The following is a 25,711-nucleotide window of genomic DNA, read 5'->3' on the forward strand; positions in this document are numbered from 1 at the left end:
AAACGCTTTAAAACCTGCGTATATTTGCACATCAGTTTTGATACTGTACAGTCCAATTGACGTTTACCCCTGGTATTAAAGGGATAGTTCACCCAAAAATGAAAATTAGCGCATAATTTACTCACCCTCAAGTCATCCTAGGTGTTTATGACATTCTTCTTTCAGACGAATAAAATCTGAGTTATGTTACAAAAGTCCAGGCGTTAGAATTGGATTCATAGTTGCTCTGTTTTTGAAGTCCATAAAAAGTGCATCTGTCCGTCATATAACTGCTCCACGCGGCTCTGGGGTGTTAATAAAGGCCTTCTGAAGTGAATCGATGCGTTCGTGTAAGAAAAATATCCATATTTAAAACTTTATAAAGTAAACTTTCGGCCGACCGCCTTCCCTGTTCAATTTATGGATAAATTGTTGAAAGTTCCCCTGCCGATCGAAAGACTAACGCGACCAGGTCCGCTCGTCATGACGTCACGTACGCATTATGAGTTTCACTTTCAACATTCAACACTTTTCAGAAGGCGGTCGGTCGAAAGTTTACTTGATAAAGTTTTAAATATGGATATTTTTCTTACACAAACGCGTCGATTCGCTTCAGAAGGCCTTTATTAACACCCCAGAGCCGCGTGGAGCAGTTATATGATGGACAGATGCACTTTTTATGGACTTCAAAAACAGAGCAACTATGAATCAAATTCTAATGCTTGGATTAGCCTGGACTTTTGTAATATAACTGTAATATATTCGTCTGAAAGAAGAATATCATATACACCTAGGATGACTTGAGGGTGAGTAAATCATGGGCTAATTTAAATTTTTGGGTGAACTATCCCTTTAAGATCCGTTTTGGTCGATCGGATCACAAGTGGACATTGGAGACATTCCCGTTTACACCTGGTTTTTTAATCCGTCTCTTTGTCCACTTTCAACCACTTCTGTCCTGATTTCTTCGAGGGGAGGGTCTATGGGCAGGTAAATGTATGGGCTTTTTCAGATCTTTCGATCTAATGGGCGAAATAAACGTACGCAAGTTATATATGAACACGATCGGAGACGACAGAAAAACATACGGAGAGCAGCAGCTTTCGTCTCTGACCTGACAGCTTCAAGACCAGCCGAACACTGTGAGTGTGTGTTAGAAATCAGGGGTAGTGAGAGAACATTGCGCTTGGGACGTTTTTCGTCTTCAAACCAAACTTGGGTCTTCAGCCGACAAAGTTTAAAGGCTCACTGAAGTGCCTTGAAATGCGCAGCATTATTCAATGTGTTGAAGTCATTTCCACTGAAACAGGAAGACAGGGCGGGACATATAGAGCAGCTCCTCCCCCTTTTTAAAATAGCCAATAGCGTTTAGTTTATATCACAGCTCGGTCAGAGCCATTGCGCTCAGTAAAGCTGCAGTTTCCTCCCAATCTCTAAAATCTCTAACCTTCACATGACACTAATGTGAAACCAGACTTCATTCGCCCCAATGGAAAGCATATTTACACTGTCTGAATCGTTCCCTATCCCCTATATAGTGCACAATGTGCCATTCACCATGTAGAAAATAGTAAATGTGTGAACAAGTGACCGATTTCAGCCTCAGTCTGTTTATAATGTAGGGGGCGGGGCTTCAGATTCTAGAGAGCATTTGATTGGACAGAAAACTGAAAATCAAAATTATTGATCCGTATTGGCGGATTGCTTTTGAAAAGCTTATATCTTCTAAATATGAATTTTGCAAACTAGCTTATATATAACAGTAAGACTAACACATCCATACTAAAAGCCAATTTTGATTTATAGGGGACTTTAAATCCTGTCTGCTAGCGCTTCCCATAATGTTTACACATTAGGTCAGTAGGCGTCTTTTGTGGCTGTTCTGTGTTTTCAACTGCCCCTAGAAGTGGTCGAAAGTGGACAAGGTTGAAACATTTTAGACACTGTTCACACCTGTATTTAGCGTCGCCCGCTTGTGATCCGATCGACCAAATCGCATCTTAATACCAGCTTTAAACAGGACCTGAAATTACTGTTTGCTTCTTTATCTGTTTATCTGCACATTCATTCAAAATAGACTTGTTTTTAGTAAAGACAAACAGTTTCGAACGATTAAATTGTGCACCTTGAAATCATTTAGTTGATGATCACTAAACATTTGTCATGAAGGCCCTGTTTACACCTGGTATTAAGTTGCGTTTTGGTTGATCGGACGACGCCAAATACAGGTGTGAACGGGGTCTAAAATGTTTTGAGCTTGTCCACTTTCGACCACTTCCAGAGGTAGTCGAAAACGCATTCATAGTGTTAACGAATTGTGTGATCGAATGTGTTCGGACAACCACAAAAGACGCCTCCTGACCTGATGAGTAAACATTACGAGTAAACAAGACGGGATTTAAACTTTGTCGGCTGAAGATCCAAGTTTGGTTTGGTTTGAAGACAAAATACGTACCAAGTGCAATGTTCTCTCACCATTCCTGATTTCTAACACACGTTCTTGAGGCTAAAGACGAAGAGTCTGGAAACACCTGAAACTCAAATTCCATACTTTTCTGAACTGCATAGGACCCTGAGAACATGAGGAGTTCAAGTGTACAGATCTTTATTTCCAACGAAAAATAACACTTTAGCTGTCGGTAGTGTTCGCTAAAGCAATATAGTGTATCTGCAGGAACCCAGTTTTTTCCATCTCATTTTATTGCCTTGTTCTTCTTGGCTTTGAGCTCTAAACAAACTGTTCATTTAGCAATCGCAGTATAAATATACATTAATGGAACTGGATTGTTTCTACGGTGACAGCAGCCTATCTCCAAGGATACCACACGATGCCTGCCAGCAGCCAGAAGTCGTGTCGCCGGTGCCAGATCTCATTGATCTTGCCTGATGAAATGGCCGCCCGCTCCTCGTTCTGCCAAAGAGTGTGGAGCTCTGTGCAGAAAAGAAAAACACAACACGGCCAGATATCAGTTACCATCCGTTTATACCTGCAGACGAGTAAATAGACAAAAGTCAACAATCCTCTAACAACATAGCTAGCAAGCGTATATAAATCGAGTTATCTAGCTATAAACTAAATGATTTGTCCAGAGTGCAGACTGCATGCTCAGTGTTTGCTTGAAATGTTTTATCGACGCTGGTGAAATGTTTATAGCTACAGTAAGTATAAACCCCTTGATGTTTAGTTGTTCTCTTTTAAAGCTGTAAATTAAACTATGCAAAGTGATTGGCTTCTGGGAACTGAAACTATTTATAGCGACTGGGGCTGGGAAAAATCAAAGAAATAATAGAGCAGAGAACGACCACTAGCTTGCTAACGAAGGGTTGTTAAGATGACAGGTGTTGGATTTGAGTGTCTATCTGGTATTTGAACATGATCGGGATTTAATAAAAAAAACTTTAATTAGGGATGCACTGATATTAAAATGATGGCTGATGAATAAATGTTAAAATAACTATTATGCGCAGATAAATGAAAAATAAAATAAAAACTAAAACGAGTTGTTTTAAAAAATGAAATTAGACATCACAACATTTAAAGGGATAGTTCACCTAAAAATGAAAATTAGCCCATGATTTACTCTCCCTCAAGTCATCCTAGGTGTATATGACATTCTTCTTTCAGACGAATAAAATCTGAGTTATATTACAAAAGTCCAGGCTAATCCAAGCATTAGAATTGGATTTATAGTTGCTCTGTTTTTGAAGTCCATAAAAAGTGCATCTGTCCGTCAAATAACTGCTCCACGTGGCTCTGGGGTGTTAATAAAGGCCTTCTGAAGCGAATCGACGCGTTTGTGTAAGAAAAATATTCCTATTTAAAACTTTATCATGTAAACTTTCGACCGACCGCCTTCTGTGGAAAAGTGTTGGATGTTGAAAGTGAAACTCAAGATGCGTACGTGACGTCATGACGAGCGGACCTGAAGAGCGTTAGTCTTTCGATCGGCAGGGGAACTTTCAACAATTTTTCCATAAATTGAACAGGGAAAGCGGTCGGCTGAAAGTTTACTTTATAAAGTTTTAAATATGGATATTTTTCTTACACAAACGCATCGATTCGCTTCAGAAGGCCTTTATTAACACCCCAGAGCCGCGTGGAGCAGTTATATGATGGACAGATGCACTTCAATGAATCTAGTCAATGAATAACACACATTTATGCCGGGCAATTGTTTATGAACTAATGCTGATGAATAATGACAATGTTTACTTTACCGTGTTTATATAGTAATATGTTTTAGACGGTTGTAACAATGCATATTTTATCTCCTGAACTGAACTTGAATGAGCTCCTGCAACTGCAATATTGAGGCGAGATTTTAAAATAAGAGTCCCGGTGTATTTCCAGCTGGTTTATAATTAAAAGTCACGCATTATATATTCGTTTTTGCTTACACAATAAACTGTATTTTATTTAATTCCCATTTAATTCATAGTCAGGAGGAAAGACCAGTATTTGACACATATTCAATAAAGTATCAGGGTTATAATAGTTCACTAAAACCTTTAACAAAAACTCTTCGTTACTTGAAATTAAATAAATGTTAACTGAAATTAAAAAAATAAATAAACAAACTTATTTGAAGCTTTAGCTTAACCTGATATGGCCTACTAACTAAAACAGAAATACAAAGTTATAAAAACTACATAGATGTTTTTAAAAACAAACAAAAAAGTGAATTGAGCTCTTTCGTGTATTTTGAATGTCAAAAACAAAATGATGTCAAAATGTCAGTTCAAGTGACAGTCGGTTATTTAATGCTTAAATGCTTAATGTATTACAATTAGTGCTGTCAGTTAAACGCGTTATTAACGCCGTTAACGCAAACCTATTTTAACGGCGTTAATTTTTTTATCGCGAGATTAACGTTCTTTTTGGTCTAACAAACTTTGTAGTTTTTTCACATGGTGTTGCAACAACTAGTAACGTTAGAAAAACTACAACACCACTCCGGATGCAGCTAGACCGGAAACAAAACATCAGGCATGCTGCGGCTGCCCACACTTGTTTGGGCCATTAAAAGAGTAGACGTGGATGGCAAGCGTGAGACGCCGAAATGAGAAACGTATTAAGCCATGGTTTAACTCAGGGGTCTTCAACTAAAAGTGCTTGTCTTGAGCACTGCTTTCTGCTCTGATGGTGCGCTCACACCGGACGCGAATGAAGCGTTTTGCGCGAGTGATTTAAGTCAATGCAAAGACGCAAATAGACATTCTGCGGCGCGGATTAAGCGGCGTGCATGTCGCGTCATTCGCGTCCGGTGTGAGCGCACCATCAGCCTCTTCTTCACTGCATGCTTGACCGCGCGTCTGGGTCTGAACGTAGTAACAATGAGCATTGCAACGTTAACTGTTTCATTACGTCAAAAGGCTTCGCGGTCCAGATGGACGCATCTCGCGGTCCGGATTCGGACCGGAGTCCGCTAGTTGGCGACCCCTGGTTTAACTGCACTATAGGCGGAGTCCTAGTTTACCTTGCATGTGCACTTTGTAATTTTATTTTGTATCACCCTGTTTTGATCCCTTAGAAAGGGCTGTTGAAGGGGCTGTTTGTGCAACAAAGTATTTTTTTCACCCTTTTATTGATGGACAGTGTTACATTGTGTGAGCGATTATTTGCTCCAAGAGTGAATGACTGCTTCAAGTGAGAATGTTGGTGTGAAATCGAACACTACAGTATGCCAATGTTGTTTTCAATAAAACAAACATTTGAACAAAGCAAGCCGATCCACTTTTCTATGTTGATAAGAGCATTAAAATAAGAAAAAATAATGGGTCAAAAAGAAATCAAGGGGCATTTAGAATAAATAAAAATGTGCGATTAATTGTGAGTTAACTATGGCATTAATGCGATTAATCGCGATTAAATATTTTAATCGTTTGACAGCACTAATTACAATTTAACTAAACTCATTAGATTTTAGTCGACTAAATCTACTGTAGATTTAGTCGACTAAAATCTTATGATATTTAGTCGACTAAAATCTTATGATATTTAGTCGACTAAAGGTCCTTTCACACTGGACGTGATTTTATAATAATTCGCAAGATGGTTTTATTTTTTGATCAGCTGTTTGTGTAATGAGAGCTTTCACACCGAACGCGAATGTGCTGTGGCGAAAAAACAATGTTTATTTTTTCCGTTTCTATGTCGATTTTTTTTAACACTCGCAGCGACAGAAAAGGCTTAAACCAATCACATACAAGGAAACAAAGGTGACGAAATGTCCAGTTGATGTCACTAGCCATTCAATCAACATTAACCTTTGCCAGGTGTCGCATTTCAGCTTACAGAGATTACAGCTGTACAGATGCAGCTGTGTTTGCCCACTGTAGGCTACAGATTACGATATTATAATCAATACGTTGATTTTTTTTAATTTTTTTATTGTGTCCGCGACTATAGAAAGTGAATGTGTTTCCGTCAGTACGACTGTGACACTTAAATATTTACATTGTGACTCAACTGGAAACACAGCAGCTCCGGATCGAGCCGTTCCTGAAGAGAGAGAGAGTGTGTGTGTGTGTGTGTGTGTGTGTGTGTGTGTGTGTGTGTGCGTGTGTGTGCGTGTGTGTGTGTGGGCATGTTTTTGTGAAATATCAGGACACAAATGTGTATAATGACATGGGTATGACATAGGTATTACAAAAAGAGGGTGAAATATGAGGACGTTCCCCATGTCCTCACTTTTCAAAATGCTTATAAATCATACAGAACAAGTTTTTTTTCACAGAAAGTGAACTGCACAGTCTCCTGTGAGGGTTAGGTTTAGGGGTAGGGGCAGTGTAAGGGGATAGAACATACGGTTTGTACGGTATAAAAACCATTACGCCTATGGAATGTCCTCACATTTCACAAAAACAAACATATGTGTGTGTGTGTGTGTGTGTGTGTGTGTGTGTGTGTGTGTGTGTGTGTGTGTGTGTGTGTGTGTGTGTGTGTGTGTGTGTGTGTCGTAAGATGCGCTGCTACCATCTCTGTCTGGAGGAGCTCCTAAAATTGTCCCACGGACATTTGAAAGTAAGTTCGGAACCGGCCATGATAAAGTTTTAGCTCCTGTACAAGATTAGCATTCTCCCCTTCAGACTCTCTGTTCTTTAAGACTGGGTACACCCAAAGCATTCTTCTCTGTCTTTTAAAGAAAATGAAAAGCTCGTCTCCACTGAATGATAACGTGTCCATGTTTCTCAGCTCTCGCCGCGAATGTTTTGGAATGTTGGAGCTCTGAAACGTCGCAAACTCGCGTCGCGGCTGGTGTGAATGGTTTTAACGCGAACTATTCGCACACAAAATATTCGCTTTTTCCGCTTCGCTTTTTCGTTACGCGTCCGGTGTGAAAGGGCCTTAAAACTAGACTAAAACTAAAAAGAATTCAGGTGACTAAAATATGACTAAAACTAAATGGCATTTTAGTCAAAAGACTATGACTAAAACTAAATCAAAATTTGCTGTCAAAATTAACACTGATTCAGTCGCAATGTCAGCACAGGCTTTACAAACAGACTTTACGATATAGATTCGACAGCAGCGCCACAAACAGTGAGTAACAGTGTTCATTAATGCCTGATCTGTGATCAGTGATTTCTGATGTGTAGCTAATCATTCAAGTTCACGCAGACTTTCTTTCTAAATCGTTTAATACTGTTTATGCATCAGTGAATCAAGCCAATGACAAAACGATCATTTCTGTTAGTAGCATGAAACAAATCTGTTATTTAAATTGTGATTAAAACGATCAAAGAACACTCTCTTTACAATCACACATCGCGAGTGTATCTGCACACTTGTCCAAACTGCCGTTATAATGAATGATGCTGTTATGCTGCACAACGAAGCTCTTACTGTATTCATTTCGATGTCGTGTTTGCTGTTAGTTGTGGTGAAAGCATTTTGTGAGAGAAATAGCGTTGCAATGACGAGATCACTGCATTCACACGATCAACAGACTGCTATTTACAGAGAAAATAGTGAAAATTAGCATATATTGTTTTAAAATGTACTAAGTTTAAATAGCGATAGATTCTATTTATACTATGTAAAAATAGCAACATTTTCTTTGCAATAAGTGTAAATAGTAGTTAGATGCTACTTATACTTATAAACAATAGCAGATACTATTTGCACCTCAGTGTTGTTGTACATTAAACAGTATGAGTGTAAATTATTATATTTATTAAAATGATTAAATGGATGCCGCCTTATTGGGACATTAAAGCCCTCCTTACACCTACCCCTAACCAATAAACACTTTACTATTAAACACACTTTAGACACTTTATTTCCACTTTTCGAATATTTTCAAAATAAATGCTTTTCCGATCTGATATGTGATGGGAAAAGTGAGTAGAGCGGTTTTCGGTAAAAGGCGGATTTGCGGCAAAACTTTCTGCCACGGACTGTATCCCTATACTATTGCTACAGTTGACAATACTGCGTCTTCCGTAATTTTGATTATACTTATAAATAGCAGCAGATATTATTTGCACCTCAGTATTGTTTTTTTTTCATTTCTATTGAAAATAAATGGCTTTCCGATCTGATATGTGATGGGAGAAGGGAGTAGAGCATGTTCGATAAAAGGCAGATTTGAACTCGCGACGATTTGCGTCAAAACTTTCTGCCACGGACTTTACCCCTACACTATTGTTACTGTTGACAATCCAGATGTCAGTGGGCGGAGATAGTGTAAATAGCCTCTGCCAACAAGGCGAGCTATTTGCATTTGGTGTAAATAGACACTCCGTTTATTGTTTAAATTTCGTGATAAAATTGACAGAATTTGAACGCTGAGACTTTGTTTCTTATCATAAGTAACAAAGCTCTTTGCGATTATTGGATGGGAGACATACAACAAATAATGTTTGGTGTTGGGAAATACTGCAGACCTGGCTTGAACTACGGGTGATTCCCAGGGTCAAAATTAACTCCGCTGTTTTTAATGCGTTATTGTCGTGTTAACTTTGACAGTCCTAAATTCAACACAAGAGAGATCTGTCAGTGCCGATAGCCTCGTGAGCAGCGCCAACATATAGCGTTGTTGCACTTCAGGCAACTGAATTCGATCCCGTCACTCTATACTATCGTGTCACAATAAAGGCAAAAAAAAAAAGCCAAAAACGAATCTTTTTTCTAAAAAAACTAAAGATTTTCTAAAGATTTTCTTCACACACAGTATGAGTTGCAGTCTGATTCGTTTTGGTTGACAGGATTTTGTAATTTTTTTATTTGCCAATAGCCGGTAGCGAATTTTTTTTTTTTATCAGCTGCTACCGATTATTACACTGGTGCACCCCCAATATATAACCAATGTACCATAATAACCAATGTACCATACATCCCTAATTAAAATATTTACAAACTGCATTTTATGATTTATTTAATATCTGGTGGCAGTTTGAAATGGAAAAAAACAAACCCAAATTCAAAGTTTTTCAAGGGACCCTACCCCTGATGATCTTAGTCAGGTGATGAATCATATTAGACGATAACACAATTCAGTGTGTTGGTCATTACACTCATCTTTAAAAAATGGCATGAGAAATGGCACACCTACTTTTGAACTCCCTTTATATTCCCAATACTCCCATTACAGTATCCACCCTCACCACACGCCAATTATTCATAGTATTAGTCTCGCAGAGAAATACTGATGCATGCACTTATACAGTATCTGCGCACAAAATATAAACACACAAGTGTACGTTTACATACGGACTGACCATGAATATAAGCAGAATGCATGAAATCATAGGTTTTCGCATTTCAACACAAGTCATTTTAGGAAATAATCAATGGTGAACGATGGAAACTAATCTAAGGGAAGTCTTTGTAAACCACTGACAGATGAAATCACTGCTTGCCGTTCCTGGTAAAACCGCTCAACGGAAGCTCAGAGAAGCTTAACTGCTCCTTCACAATGTAACCACACTGTCATGTTACCTCAACAACACACTGTTCCATTGCGCTTTATCATAACAGTACATGCTTCACGTTACATGGGTGAGCAGCTTTACATAATGTTGGCAAAATTAACTGGCACATATCACTGTGCCTGTCAACACGTGGATAAAAAAAATTTACTAGCGTGATGTACGAAGGATAAACATGGATAAAGGTCAAGATGTAGATGCTACTGAACCAGAGAAAAGAATATCAAATGAATATGAATATCAAAAATGCATCCGTGAGCTGCAGGGTGTCACTACTGTGCTATTAGCGACACCAAACAAAAATGATTTTTTTTTTTATTTCTAACATGGTCCTGTTGGCCCCTACTGGAAGATGGCGTAATTACACCATCAGGAGGCAAACAGCATCTTTCTCCATTGATGGCCTTTCAAAATTAGCTGTGTATTCTCACTTATTTTTAAGTAACAAATAAATAAAAAAAGTTTCATTCTATTATAGTAGATGTTTTGCCACTGTTTTTGGATGGCTCTTAAAAGCATGAAATGATGATTTTGCCGTTGACGTCACAGCTCGTAATAGATGCTAGTGAATTTTATATTATATAGTATATTTGTAAATTTATATTGTATATATAAATATATATATATTGTATATTCCTAACATAAGTTATGATATTAATATATTTTGATAAGCTTACTTATAAAAACAATGTCCCAAAAATATATTATAAAAAAATTGTTTTAATATATATTTACATTGTCCAAAATATACTGTATTTAAAAATAAAACTAAGATTGGATGTATATTTTGTAATGTATATATACAGTTGCAAGAAAAAGTATGTGAACTGCTTGCAGAATCTGTGAAAATGTGAATAATTGGGATCATACAAAATGCATGTTACTTTTTATTTAGTGCTGTCCTGAATTAGATATATTACATAAACATTTTTTACATATAGTCCAAAAGACAAAAAAATTGCTGAATTTATTAAAATGATCCCGTTTAAAAGTTTATGAACCATTGATTCTCAATACTGTGTCGTTCCCTGGATGATCCACGGCTGTGTGTGTGTTTTGTGATGGTTGTTCTTGAGTCTCTTGTTTGTCCTGATCAGTTAAACTGCCCAATGTTCTTCAGAAAAATCCTCCAGATCCAGCACATTCTTCAGTTTTCCAGCACTTTTGCATATTTGAATCCTCTCCAGCAGGGACTGTGTGATTTTGAGATCCATCTTTTCACACTGAGGACGATTGAGGGACTCAAACACAACTATTAATAACGGTTCAAACATTCACTGAAGCTCCAGAAGAAAACACGATGCATTAAGAGCCGGGGGTGAAAACTTATTGAATTTGAAGATCAGGGTAAATTGTACTTATTTTTTCTACCGGGAAACATGCAAGTATCTTCTGTTGCTTCTGAAGGGCAGTACTAAATTATAATTTTTTTATATTTAAAGAAAATAAGAAACATTTGCACCTCTTCATCCTGTTCAAAGGTTTTCACCCCCCGGCTTGTTATGTCTTGTTTGCTTCTGGAGCTTCAGTGAATGTTTGAACCTTTTGAAATAGTTGTGTTTGAGTCCCTCAATTGTCCTCAGTGTGAAAAGATGGATCGCAATATCACACAGTCCCTGCTGGAGAGGGTTCAAATATGCAACTTCTGGATGCTGGAAAACTGAAGAATTTGCAGGACCTGGAGGATTTCTCTGAAGAACAGTTTAACGGCCCAGGACAAACAAGAGACTCGTGAACAACCATCACAAAACAAAAAACATATTCACAGATTCTGCAAGCGGTTCACATTATTTTTCTTGCAACTGTATACATATATACAATATGCACAATATACATTTTCTAATATATTTTGCCATTTAAAGGGTAACTAAACCCTAAACCAACTTTTTTTAGTTAATGATCTGTAATACTGGGGCTTTATTAATGCTGTTCATTGATTCGAGTAAATGTTTTGACATTTGGGTATAAAGTGTTTTAATTCTTTAAAATATGGTGTAAAACCGCCAAAGTGCTGCCCTCTTAAGGTTGAACGGTGGCTACTGCAGTTGAATTTTCCTATTGGACGTTGTGGTACATCGTGACGTAGGATGGTACCTCCAACGGCTCACTATCCGCGCCCCTAGCGCGAGCTCACCACGCCCTCAGAAATGTTTCCCCCAATCACATGAGGAGAACGGCTTCACTCCAGTATGAACTGTCATGTTACATGAAGTAAACATTATGAATGAAACTGACTTGACACTTGCTTTAACATTGTATTGAAGAAAATACGGTTAAATAATGCAGTTGTCATTACACGTCATGCTTTTCTTGCGATATTATTGCCGCCCGTCATGTGTACAGATAATTTTCATACATGAGCCGCGCTTTCAAACCCTGACACGCAAGTGGTTGCCACGGACGCAGATAGATTAGGTCAGTTCTCTTGCTCTGCTGTTTGACTAGCATCGTCGGCATCGGGAGTTAACGCAGTTTGAGCAGCGGCTCGCATTGATAAGGCTCTGGGTCTGTGTCTACAGACAATCCACCCTCCTCCACTTCAGGTGAAGGTAGGAGAATGACCGCTCTGTTGCAAAGCTGGCGTCACTCCAGTCATTCTCCATCTTTGCGACTCGCGAGTCTGACAGCTGTCAATCAATCCGTCACTGCGGGTCTCAGGTGCACGGCCTCCGCTCAGCCCCGCCCTCGGGTCGTCCCCTCTGTCTCCGCTGGGCTCTGCCCACTTTTCCAGCATTTGTTTGAAAATTGCCAGTGGGTGGAGTTACGCTCTGAGCAGGGGTTTAGTTACCCTTTAAAAGGTTTAAATTAAATATATTTGAAAAATTTGAAATGTTGTAAAAGCGGAGCAGAGGTGATGGTGTTTTTATTACTCAACAGGTGAGTAAGGTATTTTATTGAGCAGATAAATTGCCATAGGTAGCTCTCTAACGGAGTTCCTTGTGAAGCATTATCTATTGTGAAGGCTCATTTCTTTATGGTTGTTGTAGCGCTGTGCTGGAAGATATTTTCAAGGAAGTACCGTGTCTATTAATGGGTAAAGCTACAGTAACGTCTTCAGCTTGAGATCATTTCCATCAAAACTGGTTATATCTCTTAAGACTAGTAGTGAATGTTTTATGAGCAGTAACAACCATATTCATCAGTAGAGTCACGCAGAGCCAAAGCACAACCAAAATAACGTTCTTCTGAAAAATTTAGTTTTTTAACTGCAAGAGGGTCAAAAGTTACACAGTGTACCTTTTACATATAGGGCCCTATTTGGCGCAAATGGCGCAGATGCACTTAGGGTGTGTCCGAATCCCCTTTTGCTAGTTCAACGACGGAAAAAATGGTCACCATGGTCCAAAAGGGTTGTACGTAGTCTCTTAATGAGCCATGGGTGTGTTTTGGGCGTAACGTGCAATAAACCAATCAGAGTGTCATCTCCCATTCCCTTTAATGACGGAATAGTGTGTATTACAACGATTGGTCAAATAATTGGCCAATTTCATTCATCATTTCTGCAAGTAGGCAATTCTGATACATGCAATGACAATCAATTAAGCAGTTAGGGTTAGGTTTAGGTTGTTGGTCAATGGCGCAGTCATTTTCTGTTGCTTCTAAATAGCAAAGCACCAACAATGCGCCTGAACACACCTCGTTTTCAGACCAGCACGCCCATGGGCGCAAATGCATTTGCTATTTAAACAATGTGGCGCAGGACGTGAAAATGATTACTGCGTCGGGCTGAAGCTAGCAAAAAACAACTGCATGTGTCTAATTGCCCTCAAAATGTATGTAGTGATTCAAAATGATTAGTCACTGACATAATTTAATAGCTCAGGTTATTGACACAAAAGCTTAAAGTACACATTGAGATGGCAGATTGAGGGTATGTCAACACAGACCAAATGCCACACAGCAGCTTCAAACAACCCACTGGTTGAGTTTACCTGTGAATCCTCCATCTGCGATGTTGAACATAAACCGTGGACGCTCTGTGGGCTTGCCGTTACCTTTGGGCACATCCTCCCTCTGCCCTCTGCTCTCCTTCCCAGCATCCCTTTCACTCTTCACCTCCTCTGTGTCCCGATGGAAAAAAGAAAAAACATGTTTACATCACGTTTAGTTTAATAATTGGTTGCCCCATTGACTACTTTGCAAAATGCGGGGTTGAGAGTAGCATTGCATCATTCACCTTTTTTGACATCAGAAGTCTGATCTAACTTCTCTTTCTTTTCTGTTGTTTCTGTGAGAGATGTCACTTCACTCTTCTCTTTCTCTTCTCCAGACTTCTCTCTTTTCTCTCCCATGTCCCCTTTCAGAGCCTCTGTAATGACAGACGACAATCAGCCCTCAAATCACAATAAAACGACAGATTTCACCAGCTGCTGCCACAGGTACCTCTGCTCTCGTCTTTAATGGACGGGGAATCAGACGTTTTCTCTGGGGAGGCGTCTTTTTCAGTGCTCTCCTCGTCTTGTTTTTCTTTCACACTCTTTTCTTTCGGAGAAGATTGAGAAACGTCAGGATTTTCTTTCGTTTTTGAGTCATCAGATGCTCTGGTTGGACTTTCAGATGCCTGAGCTTTTTCACTGGTTGCGGGGTCTTTCTCACCCTCTTCCACCGTGGTGGAAGTCTGGAAGAAGAGAAAGAGACACTCTCTTTATTTGACTTTCACATGTATTTACATGAAGTTACAGTCTATAAACAAACACTCGCAGCGGTTCTTCCAGCTTCTTCAGGCACCCCGGAAAAGCAGCGATTCAAAAGCTGCATCCTGACAAGATCATTTTGGATCAAGCAACAAATAAATCATAAACATTTCATTATATTAAACAGATGTTTATTTCATTACATTATAGCAGATGTTCAGCTAAGGACAGTCACTAATGCAGGGTTTGGGACTGTTTGCTTCCTGCTTCTTCAGGCATCCCGGAACAGAGCTGTTTTACATTAGATTTGTTCAAATTGAGCTGAAAATAACCAAAAGTGCTGTGCATGTGGTTAAAAAGATTGCTAGAGATTTGGGACTTTAGATTTCCTTGAGGATCTGTCATTGTTTATTCGCCCTTATGGTGTTCCAAATGACTTTTTCTTCTGCAGATATTTTGAAGAATGTTGGCAATTTTGGTGCCCACTGACAAAAAAACATAAGCAAAACACATTTCTCAAAATATCTTCCACATGAGTGCGAGTAAATGAAGACAGAAGGCATAATCTTATTTGGGTGAACTACTATACTAGTACAAACAAAAGCAGCTGTTATCAAGTCTGATCAAGATCAAATACTTTTACTTAGGGGTGTGAAATGTTACATTTTGGACTGGTACTGACAAGTTTTACTTGTTATTTTAATACCATTAGAAACTATAGAGTCAGTAAGATTTTGTTTGAATTAAATAATTACATTTATGCAGCAAGGATGCATTAATCGGATCAAAAAGGAACAGTAAAAATGTTTACATTGTAACCAAAACAATACGGCTTTCACAAAAAAATGAATCAGCACAATTGTTTTCAAAATTGCTAATCAGAAATGTTTCTTAACTAGCGAATCAGCATATTAGAATGATTTCCAAAGGATCACTGAAGACTGGAGTAATGGTGCAGAAAATTCAGCTTTGATCACAGGAATAAATTACATTAAAAAAATTTTTTTAAATAAAATTCTCAATATTACGGTTACTGTAAATGCAGCTCTGGTGAACAGAAGACTTCTCTCAAACACATAAAATGATCTTACCGACCCCGAACGTTTGAACAGTTGTGTATGCCACACTCTAAATCATAGGTTTTACTTTATAGTGACTTTAAAATGAACAAAGATTATTACATTATATCATTCTTAACAGATCATTAAAGCCAACACTAAAAGCAGCTTGTCTGAAGAACCAAAAGCAAACACACTCTCACACACTTTCTGAAAAACTAGATTTATACCGACAGATACATGTATTGTTTGGCTAAACCTGCACAATAAAATAATCCCTGCCACACCCCGCTACACATGTTTGTTTATCATGCTGGAGATTTAGGGCCAGATTTATTAACAGCTTCGTCAGGGCAAATCCTCTTTTGGCGTAAAAAAAATACTGTCAGGATTTACTAAAGACACGCAGTGAAAAAATTAGCGCTGAAAAGGTGTGGACAGGGTTATTTTTGCGGCTGACCTTATTGCATATGCATTTGTAGGAGTTTCCAATTCAGATGCAAAATGTATGGGAGGAGAGTATTTAAATGAAATCACACAAGGTGATTTACTAAGGTTTGTGCTAGTCAATTTACTGGTATTTGCGCCATTATTTCCTGCACAAAAAAGCATGTCTTAAACAAGACGCTAATTTGCGCTGCTCTTGGTAGATTGTGTTGGTCATTATGGAAATGATCCGGCTGTGTCTGTGTTCTTTCATTTGCGTGTCGTCAGTAGATCACGTGCAGAACTTTACACTTCCATCTGCGCTTTTATGGGATTGCGCTCTCAAGCTAATTTGCCGTTTAGTAAATCTGGCCCTTAATATTCTTCCATTGTTTTTACTTCTGTTGTTTTTATTCTGAGATTACTTTTTATAACCCCTAAACCTAACCATCACACAAACATGTATGTGTTTTCATTGAGGGCCCTATCATACAGCCGGTGCAATGCAACGCCAGTGTTTTTTGGTAGTTTCAGTCCGGCGCAGTTATCATTTTCACGTCCAGCACCACGTTGTTTAAATAGCAAATGCGCCCATCTGTTTGCCCATGGGCGTGCTGGTCTGAAAGCGATGTGTGTTTAGGCGCATTGTTGGCGTGTTGCTATTTTGAGGAACTGAAAACGACTGCGCCATTGACCAACAAAGTCAATAGTGCAGTCTTTTTTGTGTTATTTAAAGGGGGCATAAGTAATATGCGCCTAAATTCCTGAAATTCTGTGCAGTTAGCTATTGTTACCTTTTTCCGGTACTTTAGGGATGTTCACCTCAAAAACTGTAAGTCATTTATAGAAGTGTTATTGACATTATGCCAGAGCTGCCCTGTTCTCTGTCTGCCATTGTCTGTGATGTTTGTATACTGTAATATTTACCAGTAAATAGGCTACTAGCTACTTAATTGATTGAATTCATAAAAACAATAATTTTTATATATATATATATATATATATATATATATATATATATATATATATATATATATATATATATATATATATATATATATATATATATATATATATATATATATATATATATATATTATTTAATTTCTATGAAAAGATTTCCCACAAATTCTGTGTTGTGTATTTTCTGGTCATCAAATGAAGACATAAACATTATCTTTTAATTTAATTAAACTTTTTTTGTCAAGCAAAGTGCTGCACAACCAAGCTGTAAATACTGCTTCAAAACATGTGCTCAGCTCCTTAAAATAGGGCCTAGACATTTTTTTATCTATTTGGTTATGAGGACACAGGAAGTATTGTCATAAACCATGTTTACGTTGTAATACCCATGTCATTACACACATTTGTGTCCTCATCAAACACATACACACACATACACGTCTGGGGACATTTTGACCCCTATAAATGTAGGGTTTACCTGAACCACACACACACACACACACACACACACACACACACACACTTACCTCTCCATGTTCTGTGCTTTCCACATTCTCCCCCTCCTTTCCTTCTTTTACTTTTTCCTTCTCTCTCTCTTTTTCTGGTTCTGTCTGGGACTCGCACTCATCTTTCTCCACCTCTTTTGCGCTCTTTTCCATCTTGTCAGGCGGAGAGGGAGTGGCTGTGGGAACAGGTCACAGCAGGTAAAGGCTCTGTGTATGTGAGATTTTCTCTTTGAGCTGCATGTGAGAGTTTTAGGTGGGTTTGTACCTGGTTTGGAGGTGCAGGGTGTGTTATTACAGCTCAGTTCAGGTGTGGGAGTGTCTGTCTTAATGGCAGGAGAAGAGGCTCTTGAAGATTTCTTGGAGTCCACAGTAATCTCTGGCTTCAGTTCAGGCATGCTCCATTTACCGTTAATGTGCTCAAACTCTTGCACCTGCACACAACATGACACACCTGTTCCTTTACTACAGTTCACCATGAGCAAAAACTCAATCTATCTATCTACAGTGAGGAAAATAAGTATTTGAACACCCTGCTATTTTGCAAGTTCTCCCACTTAGAAATCATGGAGGGGTCTGAAATTGTCATCGTAGGTGCATGTCCACTGTTAGAGACATAATCAAAAAAAAATAATCCAGAAATCACAATGTATGATTTTTTAACTATTTATTTGTATGATACAGCTGCAAATAAGTATTTGAACACCTGAGAAAATCAATGTTAATATTTGGTACAGTAGCCTTTGTTTGCAGTTACAGAGGTCAAACGTTTCCTGTAGTTTTTCAGCAGGTTTGCACTGCAGGAGGGATTTTGGCCCACTCCTCCACACAGATCTTCTCTGGATCAGTCAGGTTTCTGGCCTGTCGCTGAGAAACAGGGAGTTTGAGCTCCTCCAAAGATTCTCTATTGGGTTTAGGTCTGGAGACTGGCTAGGCCACGCCAGAACCTTGATATGCTTCTTACAGAGCCACTCCTTGGTTATCCTGGCTGTGTGCTGCGGGTCATTGTCATGTTGGAAGACCCAGCCTCGACCCATCTTCAATGCTCAAACTGAGGGAAGGAGGTTGTTCCCCAAAATCTCACAATACATGGCCCCGGTCATCCTCTCGCCCTGTCGCCCTGTCCCATGTGCAGAAAAACACCCCCAAAGCATGATGCTACCACCCCCATGCTTCACAGTAGGGATGGTGTTCTTGGGATGGTACTCATCATTCTTCTTCCTCCAAACACGTTTAGTGGAATTATGACCAAAAAGTTCTATTTTGGTCTCATCTGACCACATGACTTTCTCCCATGACTCCTCTGGATCATCCAAATGGTCATTGGCAAACTTAAGACGGGTCTGGACATGTGCTGGTTTAAGCAGGGGAACCTTCCGTGCCATGCATGATTTCAAACCCTGACGTCTTAGTGTATTACCAACAGTAACCTTGGAAACGGTGGTCCCAGCTCTTTTCAGGTCATTGACCAGCTCCTCCCGTGTAGTTCTGGGCTGATTTCTCACCTTTCTTAGGATCATTGAGACCCCACGAGGTGAGATCTTGCATGGAGCCCCAGTCCGAGGGAGATTGACAGTCATGTTTAGCTTCTTCCATTTTCTAATGATTGCTCCAACAGTGGACCTTTTTTCACCAAGCTGCTTGGCAATTTCCCCGTAGCCCTTTCCAGCCTTGTGGAGGTGTACATTTTTGTCTCTAGTGTCTTTGGACAGCTCTTTGGTCTTGGCCATGTTAGTAGTTGGATTCTTACTGATTGTATGGGGTGGACAGGTGTCTTTATGCAGCTAACGACCTCGAACAGGTGCATCTAATTTAGGATAATAAATGGAGTGGAGGTGGACATTTTAAAGGCAGACTAACAGGTCTTTGAGGGTCAGAATTCTAGCTAATAGACAGGTGTTCAAATACTTATTTGCAGCTGTATCATACAAATAAATAGTTAAAAAATCATACATTGTGATTTCTGGATTTATGTATCAATCTTATACAAATTAGATACAAATTATGTATCTATCACACTGACCTTCTTCTTAACCAGAGACATGACCCCTATACGCGTGAGAACCGGCTGCCTGCAGAGCCCTTCCCGCGGGACACCGTCAGCGAACGTCTCCGAACCGTCAGCCACCGGCTCGCAGAGGTGCCTCATGAAGAGCGATACGTACGCCCTGCCAGAAAACCAAAGAGAGAATATGAAGTTTCCTTAGCAGAACCCAAGTCTGAAGTTTAAATGTCGAATTACATCTTCCAAACACATTTACTGGTAAAGAAAGTCATACTTGAACTCTTTCTCGCTCTTGCCACGGAGGTCTCGCACGAGCCATTGGCAGGTGAAGGCGTCCTGAGCGGGCATCCCCCATCTCATGACGGCATTCAGGAAGGCTTTTCTCTGACGCGTGTTGAAGCCCAATACCTGACCGACACACGATTAAGTAGAAGACAGCAGATTCAATATTTATGTCAATTGTTTTAATCTAATCAGGCCTTACAAGAAAAACAGACATTCATTTATTGACATAATGAAGCGTTACAGGGCAATTCTCAAAACTGCGAAAAATGTGGCTACATGTGTTATCTCCAGCTGTATGTCAGTCAATTTAATTATGACACAAACATCCAGAGACGCTGTATATACTGGCCACGCAGGCGACCTCTAGATAAGCAAACACTGGGGAAATACACTATTATCCACATGAAACTGTGACCAATAGGCTTATGTTGATTTGACACTAAGCACAAGGATGTCTTGAAAATGGCCATATACAATAGTTGTGCCAAAACAGACAAACAAATAAAGAAAAAATGGACAAAAACAAATCAGCAATACCTCAATGTTGCCACCCACTCTGGCCAACAGGGGTGGAAGTGGTTTATCCTTCTCGTTTCTGAGCTGCCTGCGTGACTGTCTGCGACCTGGGCGGGGGGAGAGGAGAGTCAGCCAAGAGATCAGTTCAACATGTCCATCTCACTAAGCCAGCATCAGGAAACAGGGTTACAGCACAGGAAGGATACATTATCCTGAACAGCTGCAATACATAAACTGTGAATGTGCCTCCAGAAGAATAGCAAAACCTGATAAGACCACAATACGTCCCAATAAAGTACCAAAAGGGACACAAATGGACGGAAAAAACATAATTAAAGTCTAAAAGATGCCAAATGATGTGTATGGGTGGGGTATAGTAGTAGTTATAACTAGATTTGTACATTTGGGAGTGGAGCTCGCATGTGCAAACTCACTGTCAGTCCAAATTCGATTATTTGTGTATCTGATTGTAATCCGATCCAAAATTATTGAATGACCACATTGTGTATCGCAACTGTTCAGATCTGATTTGTTGTGTGTCCCATGTCGCTCTTTCGTTGTCCAGAATATCTGCATTGGTATCTGCAATGAAGTTGGGTTGGTAGGTATACACCAAAAACAACAACAACAACAACATCTGCAACATCGAGGGGTTTGCAATACAGATGTTGTCTTGTTTACAACATGACAATGTGTAGCTGCGTCTTCTGAGGCAGCGGCAGAAACGTAGGAGGCTGGTATAACCCTGCACATAAAACGAATTGATGTATTTTAACCACGTGACCTAATGAGTGTTTATATATTCGGATTGACAGCATTATGTTATTTATTGTTTTAAAGTTTATATTTAGCTTTGGATATAGGTTTAGGGCCCTTTCACACCTACCTTGTTTGGTCTGGATTTTCAGACTTTTCAGTTTGGTCCGAATCAAAATTGCAGGTGTGAAACCTCCCCCGGATCACGGTCCAGACCAAACAGACGAAATTTGGGCCAACGAAAAGAGGTAGTCTCGGTCCGGATCAAACTGAACAAAGGTTTGGTTCGTTTCTAGTGTGAAAGCATTTTCTGTGTGGTTCAGACTTTCAGACCATTTACAGGAAGTTCCTGTTTATGTTTAAATATTATAATTATATTTTTAAATTTCATCTCAGCTATTTTGATTATGAAAAGTGAAAAGATGCGAAATATGTCAGAAGACAGAAGGTCAGAAATGATTTTGACCACTTCATTAAGTTTTGTTTTGTAGAAAGCAGTTCTTTAAAGTGAATTTCATTTTGTATAAATTGTATCTTAATTTTAATCAATGTTTCATCATCCAATTTTCTGGATTTAATAAATAAGAAGCAAATAGTCTATAGCAGACAATAATCGTGACATGGAGGCGCCGGAGCGATCACTTGCATTGCTCTTGAACATGTCTCATAAATAAACCAAAACTCAGCAGACCTCACAGACATGAGAAAAATGAGTATAGAAAGTTGGAAAATCCACTTTTAAACAAAACAATTCGAAACGAAAAGAAATAGTAAAGCAATTTGCACTTTTTACATGTGGCAGCGATACGCGTCTGTTCATTCATTCTTGTCAAAGACGCTGACGTCAGACGCACGTCCGTTTACAAACCAATCAATGTCAAGACGCCGCCCACATAGATGATGACGACAGGACGCAAGTATGTCATGTAAAGTTCTTTAGTGCGCTCGCATAACTGCAATGTGAAACCAAAACTAACCAAATGTATAAAATGTATCAAAACATGAACTTTGGTTCGGACCTTGGTGCGGACTTTCAGGTGTGAAAACGCCCTCAATGTATTTGTAAACATTTTAAGGGACTTAATCCCACATTTTTTATTGCAAATTGAGTACATGCCTTTTACTCCTTTTTAGACCTCCCTAACACACAAACTTTATGCTCTCTTGGATTTTATGTTGGTTAAGTATGTGAAATATTAGGTTTTATATTCGGTCACAATAGTGACCGGTGGGAAACAGCATAGTCAGAATTCATACAAATTCTTCAATTGAAAACACTGGCTGTTGATCCCAGTTGTCATTTGTTTATTTTTGCGGATGTGTTGGACCTCCTAGTCGTGCATGCTGTGTGTGGCAAATCTGTCGTTCCTGCACTTGAGGGGGAGGCAGTTGGGGGTGACTGTGTTGGTGATGGCTCAGATGGGAAGTGCCAGGCCATGGGCGGCCCATTTGCCATGTGGACTGTTGGGTGCGATGCACAGGTGAACTGCCTGGAGGATGGGGTGGATGTTCATGAGAGCTGGTTGGTGTGCCCCACTGGTGGAGAGGTGGGTCACACTGGTTGGTTCTCATGGAGATCTGCCTTGTCCTCTGGATGGTTCACCTCTGCATCACCATTTCGTGACCTGCCTGGCGGGTGGGCTGTTTCACGCAGATGCTCCCAATCTGGGCCATCACTGTCTCAGCCACTTTCAGTTGCCTCTTTTTCAAGTGTGGGAAAAGTGGTGATGCTACACAGAGCACTTGGGGGGTCACGCACGTCTGGGAGGTCCAAAACATCTGATAGTTTAGTTCTGGTAGTCACTGAATTGTGTTCACATGATATTATTTGGGTCCGAACCGCAGTATGCTTGCATCATCAAAGTAGCAGCTGTTTACCCACGATGCTTGGTAACAACGACACAAGAGTGCATACATTGCTAAAATTCAATTTGTTAACATTAGTTAATACATTAGGTATGAAATAACTACAATACTACACACTGTTCATCTTTAATGTACATGAATTGATGCTAATGTTAATAAATTGAACATTATTGTAAAGTGTTGGAATGGAATAATATTAAATAAATTACAACAAAATATAATATTAATTTATTTAGAATGATGATGATTATTATAATAATAATTAGGGGTTCAAGCCCGTAAGGGCTGAAACCCTATTGTAATTGTAAGGATTTTTATTATTATTATTCCGCCATAAAACTGATCACACAGCCCAAACCGTAAGGCCAATAGACTTAAAACTTTGTCAGATGGTAGTAGTCTTGCTTGCTACTTAGATACAAGGACTTGTGCAAATCGGCCAATAGGGGGTGCTACAGCAATAAAAAGTTTGAAATCGCTAGACTCAAGCCTTATATCATTGGAATCCTTGGGTCAAGATGGACAAAGCTTATATCTCCGATTTCATTTCCACCTGGAAAAAAATTCCGCCATTTTGAATTTTGTCCAAAACCTACTTTTGCGAACAATGTGTGAATGGGCAGTAAGAGTGTGTTTGTGCAGCTCTCACCCTCAGGTCTCTCATCAAAGTCCTCGTCTTCCTCCTCTGAACCCACAGAGTATTCCGATTGGTTATCTGAAATGTCAGCATGCCACTCTGCAACAGCATATAGAAAAGAGCATGTCAGTAATGAACACTAATACAAACCTTGGTACAGAGTGTGTTCAGCAATGGTCAAACTATTTCCATGCACCAGAATCCTCAAATATAACCCAACCAAAATCTTATATATCAGCTTGGCAACTCTCGCCAACAGTGGGGGGTGGGTGGGGGGGGGGGGGGGGGTAAGGGGGGGAGACAGATGTGAATATTTCAGATTTGGCTCTTTTGTGACAAAATGTCCACTTATCTAACCATCCACACATTCTATTCAAATTCCACTGTCAACGAGAATGATTTAGCCCTACAGAAAAACACAGGGCTGCTTAAACAAAAATGAAAACCCACAAAAGTCAATTAGTGAAGCACAGGCCACTCTCGAATGTTTAAAACTCTGTGCATTTGTAATATATTCTGCAGAGGGTATGCCGCAACATTGCTTGGATACGCAAAGATAAAGTATATGTGCTTACAGTTTATCTTAGTTATCACTGTAATTATGCAGCCGTAAGCGCCACTGCGAAACCATAAATTCTATACCGTTCCTTTCTGGAGAAAACCTCCTGTTATTTGTCTTTTTCCTGACCATTTTGTTTGTCTCTTTTTGACAAATAAATGAAAAGCTGCCACACTTCGACATCCCCTGGGTGTTGTGGATGTAGCTGTTTTTGAGTCAACTGCATGTGGCTGGTTTAACCTGACCAAAGCAGCAGTGTGTGGGATATGCTCTTTCTGTCCCACTCAATCAGAAGTAAACCACATGCCGAGAATGAAACTGCTGCAAGATGTAATTTCAGAGATTTAGAAGAGATAATATGCTGCATTTATATGACAAGCATAAACATGGTTTATAGTAATAAAAGGCAAGAAGAATGGGCTAATTAGAATACAGCGGGGTCCAAAAGACCACACTGAAAATCTGGGATTTGAAATACACTTTAAACCATGCCAGACTAAACATATTAGAAATATTTCAGAATTTCTCGGTTACTAATGAGTGTTTGGGAACACTCATGTGAGACACTTCTGGGAGGGAATTAAACCAAATCATTCTGATGACAGACTTTGGCTCAGGCGTTTCAGAATGATCAAACCAACATTTGAGATGCTGTGCGATGCGATTGGCCCGCTGGTTAGTCCAGTTATCCAATCACATCTGTTGTGCTTCAAGGGATTTATGTGGTAAATGTGTTTCCATCGTTGTTTATGAGCATGTCTTCTTATCGAATAAAAAGTGTATCCGCCTCTATTGAGCACATTCGTTTTTTGTTACACATTCATGTGCATCTTGGCGTTTCCATCCAGTGTTTTTTATGTGGTATCCCAAAATGTGCATGAAAATAGATGGATGGAAACAAAGCCACTGAAGTAAAATGCGACATATCAAATACTAAGGAATGATTGAAATGCATTCTGTAGGGATGGACTGTACCTTGGTCCTCCTGAGCTGCATCATTGTAGTTAACCTGTTTGCGGACTCTCTTTCCTTTGCCAAGATTGCGGGCCAGGTCTTCCTGCTGCTGTTCGTAGTGATGCCTCAAGAGTTTCTCCCAGTAATCAGGATCCACGTTCTCTTCCTGCTTTATGATCTCTCTCTCGATCTCTTCTATCTGGACACACAATGGATTAGGGTTAGGGTTAGTAAGTAAGACGAGTCAGACGAGCTTAAGGCACCGATATGTTGTTTTATCTGAGGGATGCTTTGCTCAGGGGCAATGATCAGTGTTTCAGTCTTAGCTGAGTTCAGGAGTAAAAAGTTATCATTTAGCCACTGCTTGATAGTGCTCAGACAGCTGATTAAAGAAGACAGTTTATGTAACTCAGTAGGGTTAAAAGAGCAGAACAACTGAAAGTCGTCTGCATTCAGATGAGAGGAAACATCAGTAAACTGGCCAATTATCTGCCCTAGAGGTAGTATGTACAGAAGGAAAAGAATCGGTCCCATGACAGAACCCTGATGTACACCACTCAATAAACCTGCAGTATCTCCTTAGTGAGATCTCCTTAATAGTTTGGAGACCAAATGGAGACCAAGGGCCAGATTTACT

General features: G+C 39.5%; 1 protein-coding gene across 2 annotated transcripts in view; it reads right to left on the reverse strand.

Moving 5' to 3' along the window:
- chd3 (chromodomain helicase DNA binding protein 3) overlaps positions 1–25,711 on the reverse strand; it is a 99,209-nt gene that overhangs the window by 28,668 nt on the left and 44,830 nt on the right. For both annotated transcript variants that reach the window (XM_079809031.1, XM_079809030.1), the window contains exons 25-35: positions 25,096–25,273; positions 23,574–23,660; positions 20,324–20,409; positions 19,776–19,909; positions 19,520–19,664; positions 17,765–17,930; positions 17,521–17,675; positions 14,296–14,530; positions 14,090–14,221; positions 13,845–13,973; positions 2,802–2,910 (exon numbers count right to left, since the gene is read on the reverse strand). In XM_079809031.1, the coding sequence (XP_079665157.1) occupies positions 2,802–2,910; positions 13,845–13,973; positions 14,090–14,221; positions 14,296–14,530; positions 17,521–17,675; positions 17,765–17,930; positions 19,520–19,664; positions 19,776–19,909; positions 20,324–20,409; positions 23,574–23,660; positions 25,096–25,273 (1,556 nt within the window). The remainder of the gene's footprint in view (positions 1–2,801; positions 2,911–13,844; positions 13,974–14,089; positions 14,222–14,295; positions 14,531–17,520; positions 17,676–17,764; positions 17,931–19,519; positions 19,665–19,775; positions 19,910–20,323; positions 20,410–23,573; positions 23,661–25,095; positions 25,274–25,711) is intronic.

This window comes from Gobio gobio (genome assembly GCF_949357685.1).
Source record: "Gobio gobio genome assembly, chromosome: 2".
NCBI lineage: Eukaryota > Metazoa > Chordata > Actinopteri > Cypriniformes > Gobionidae > Gobio > Gobio gobio.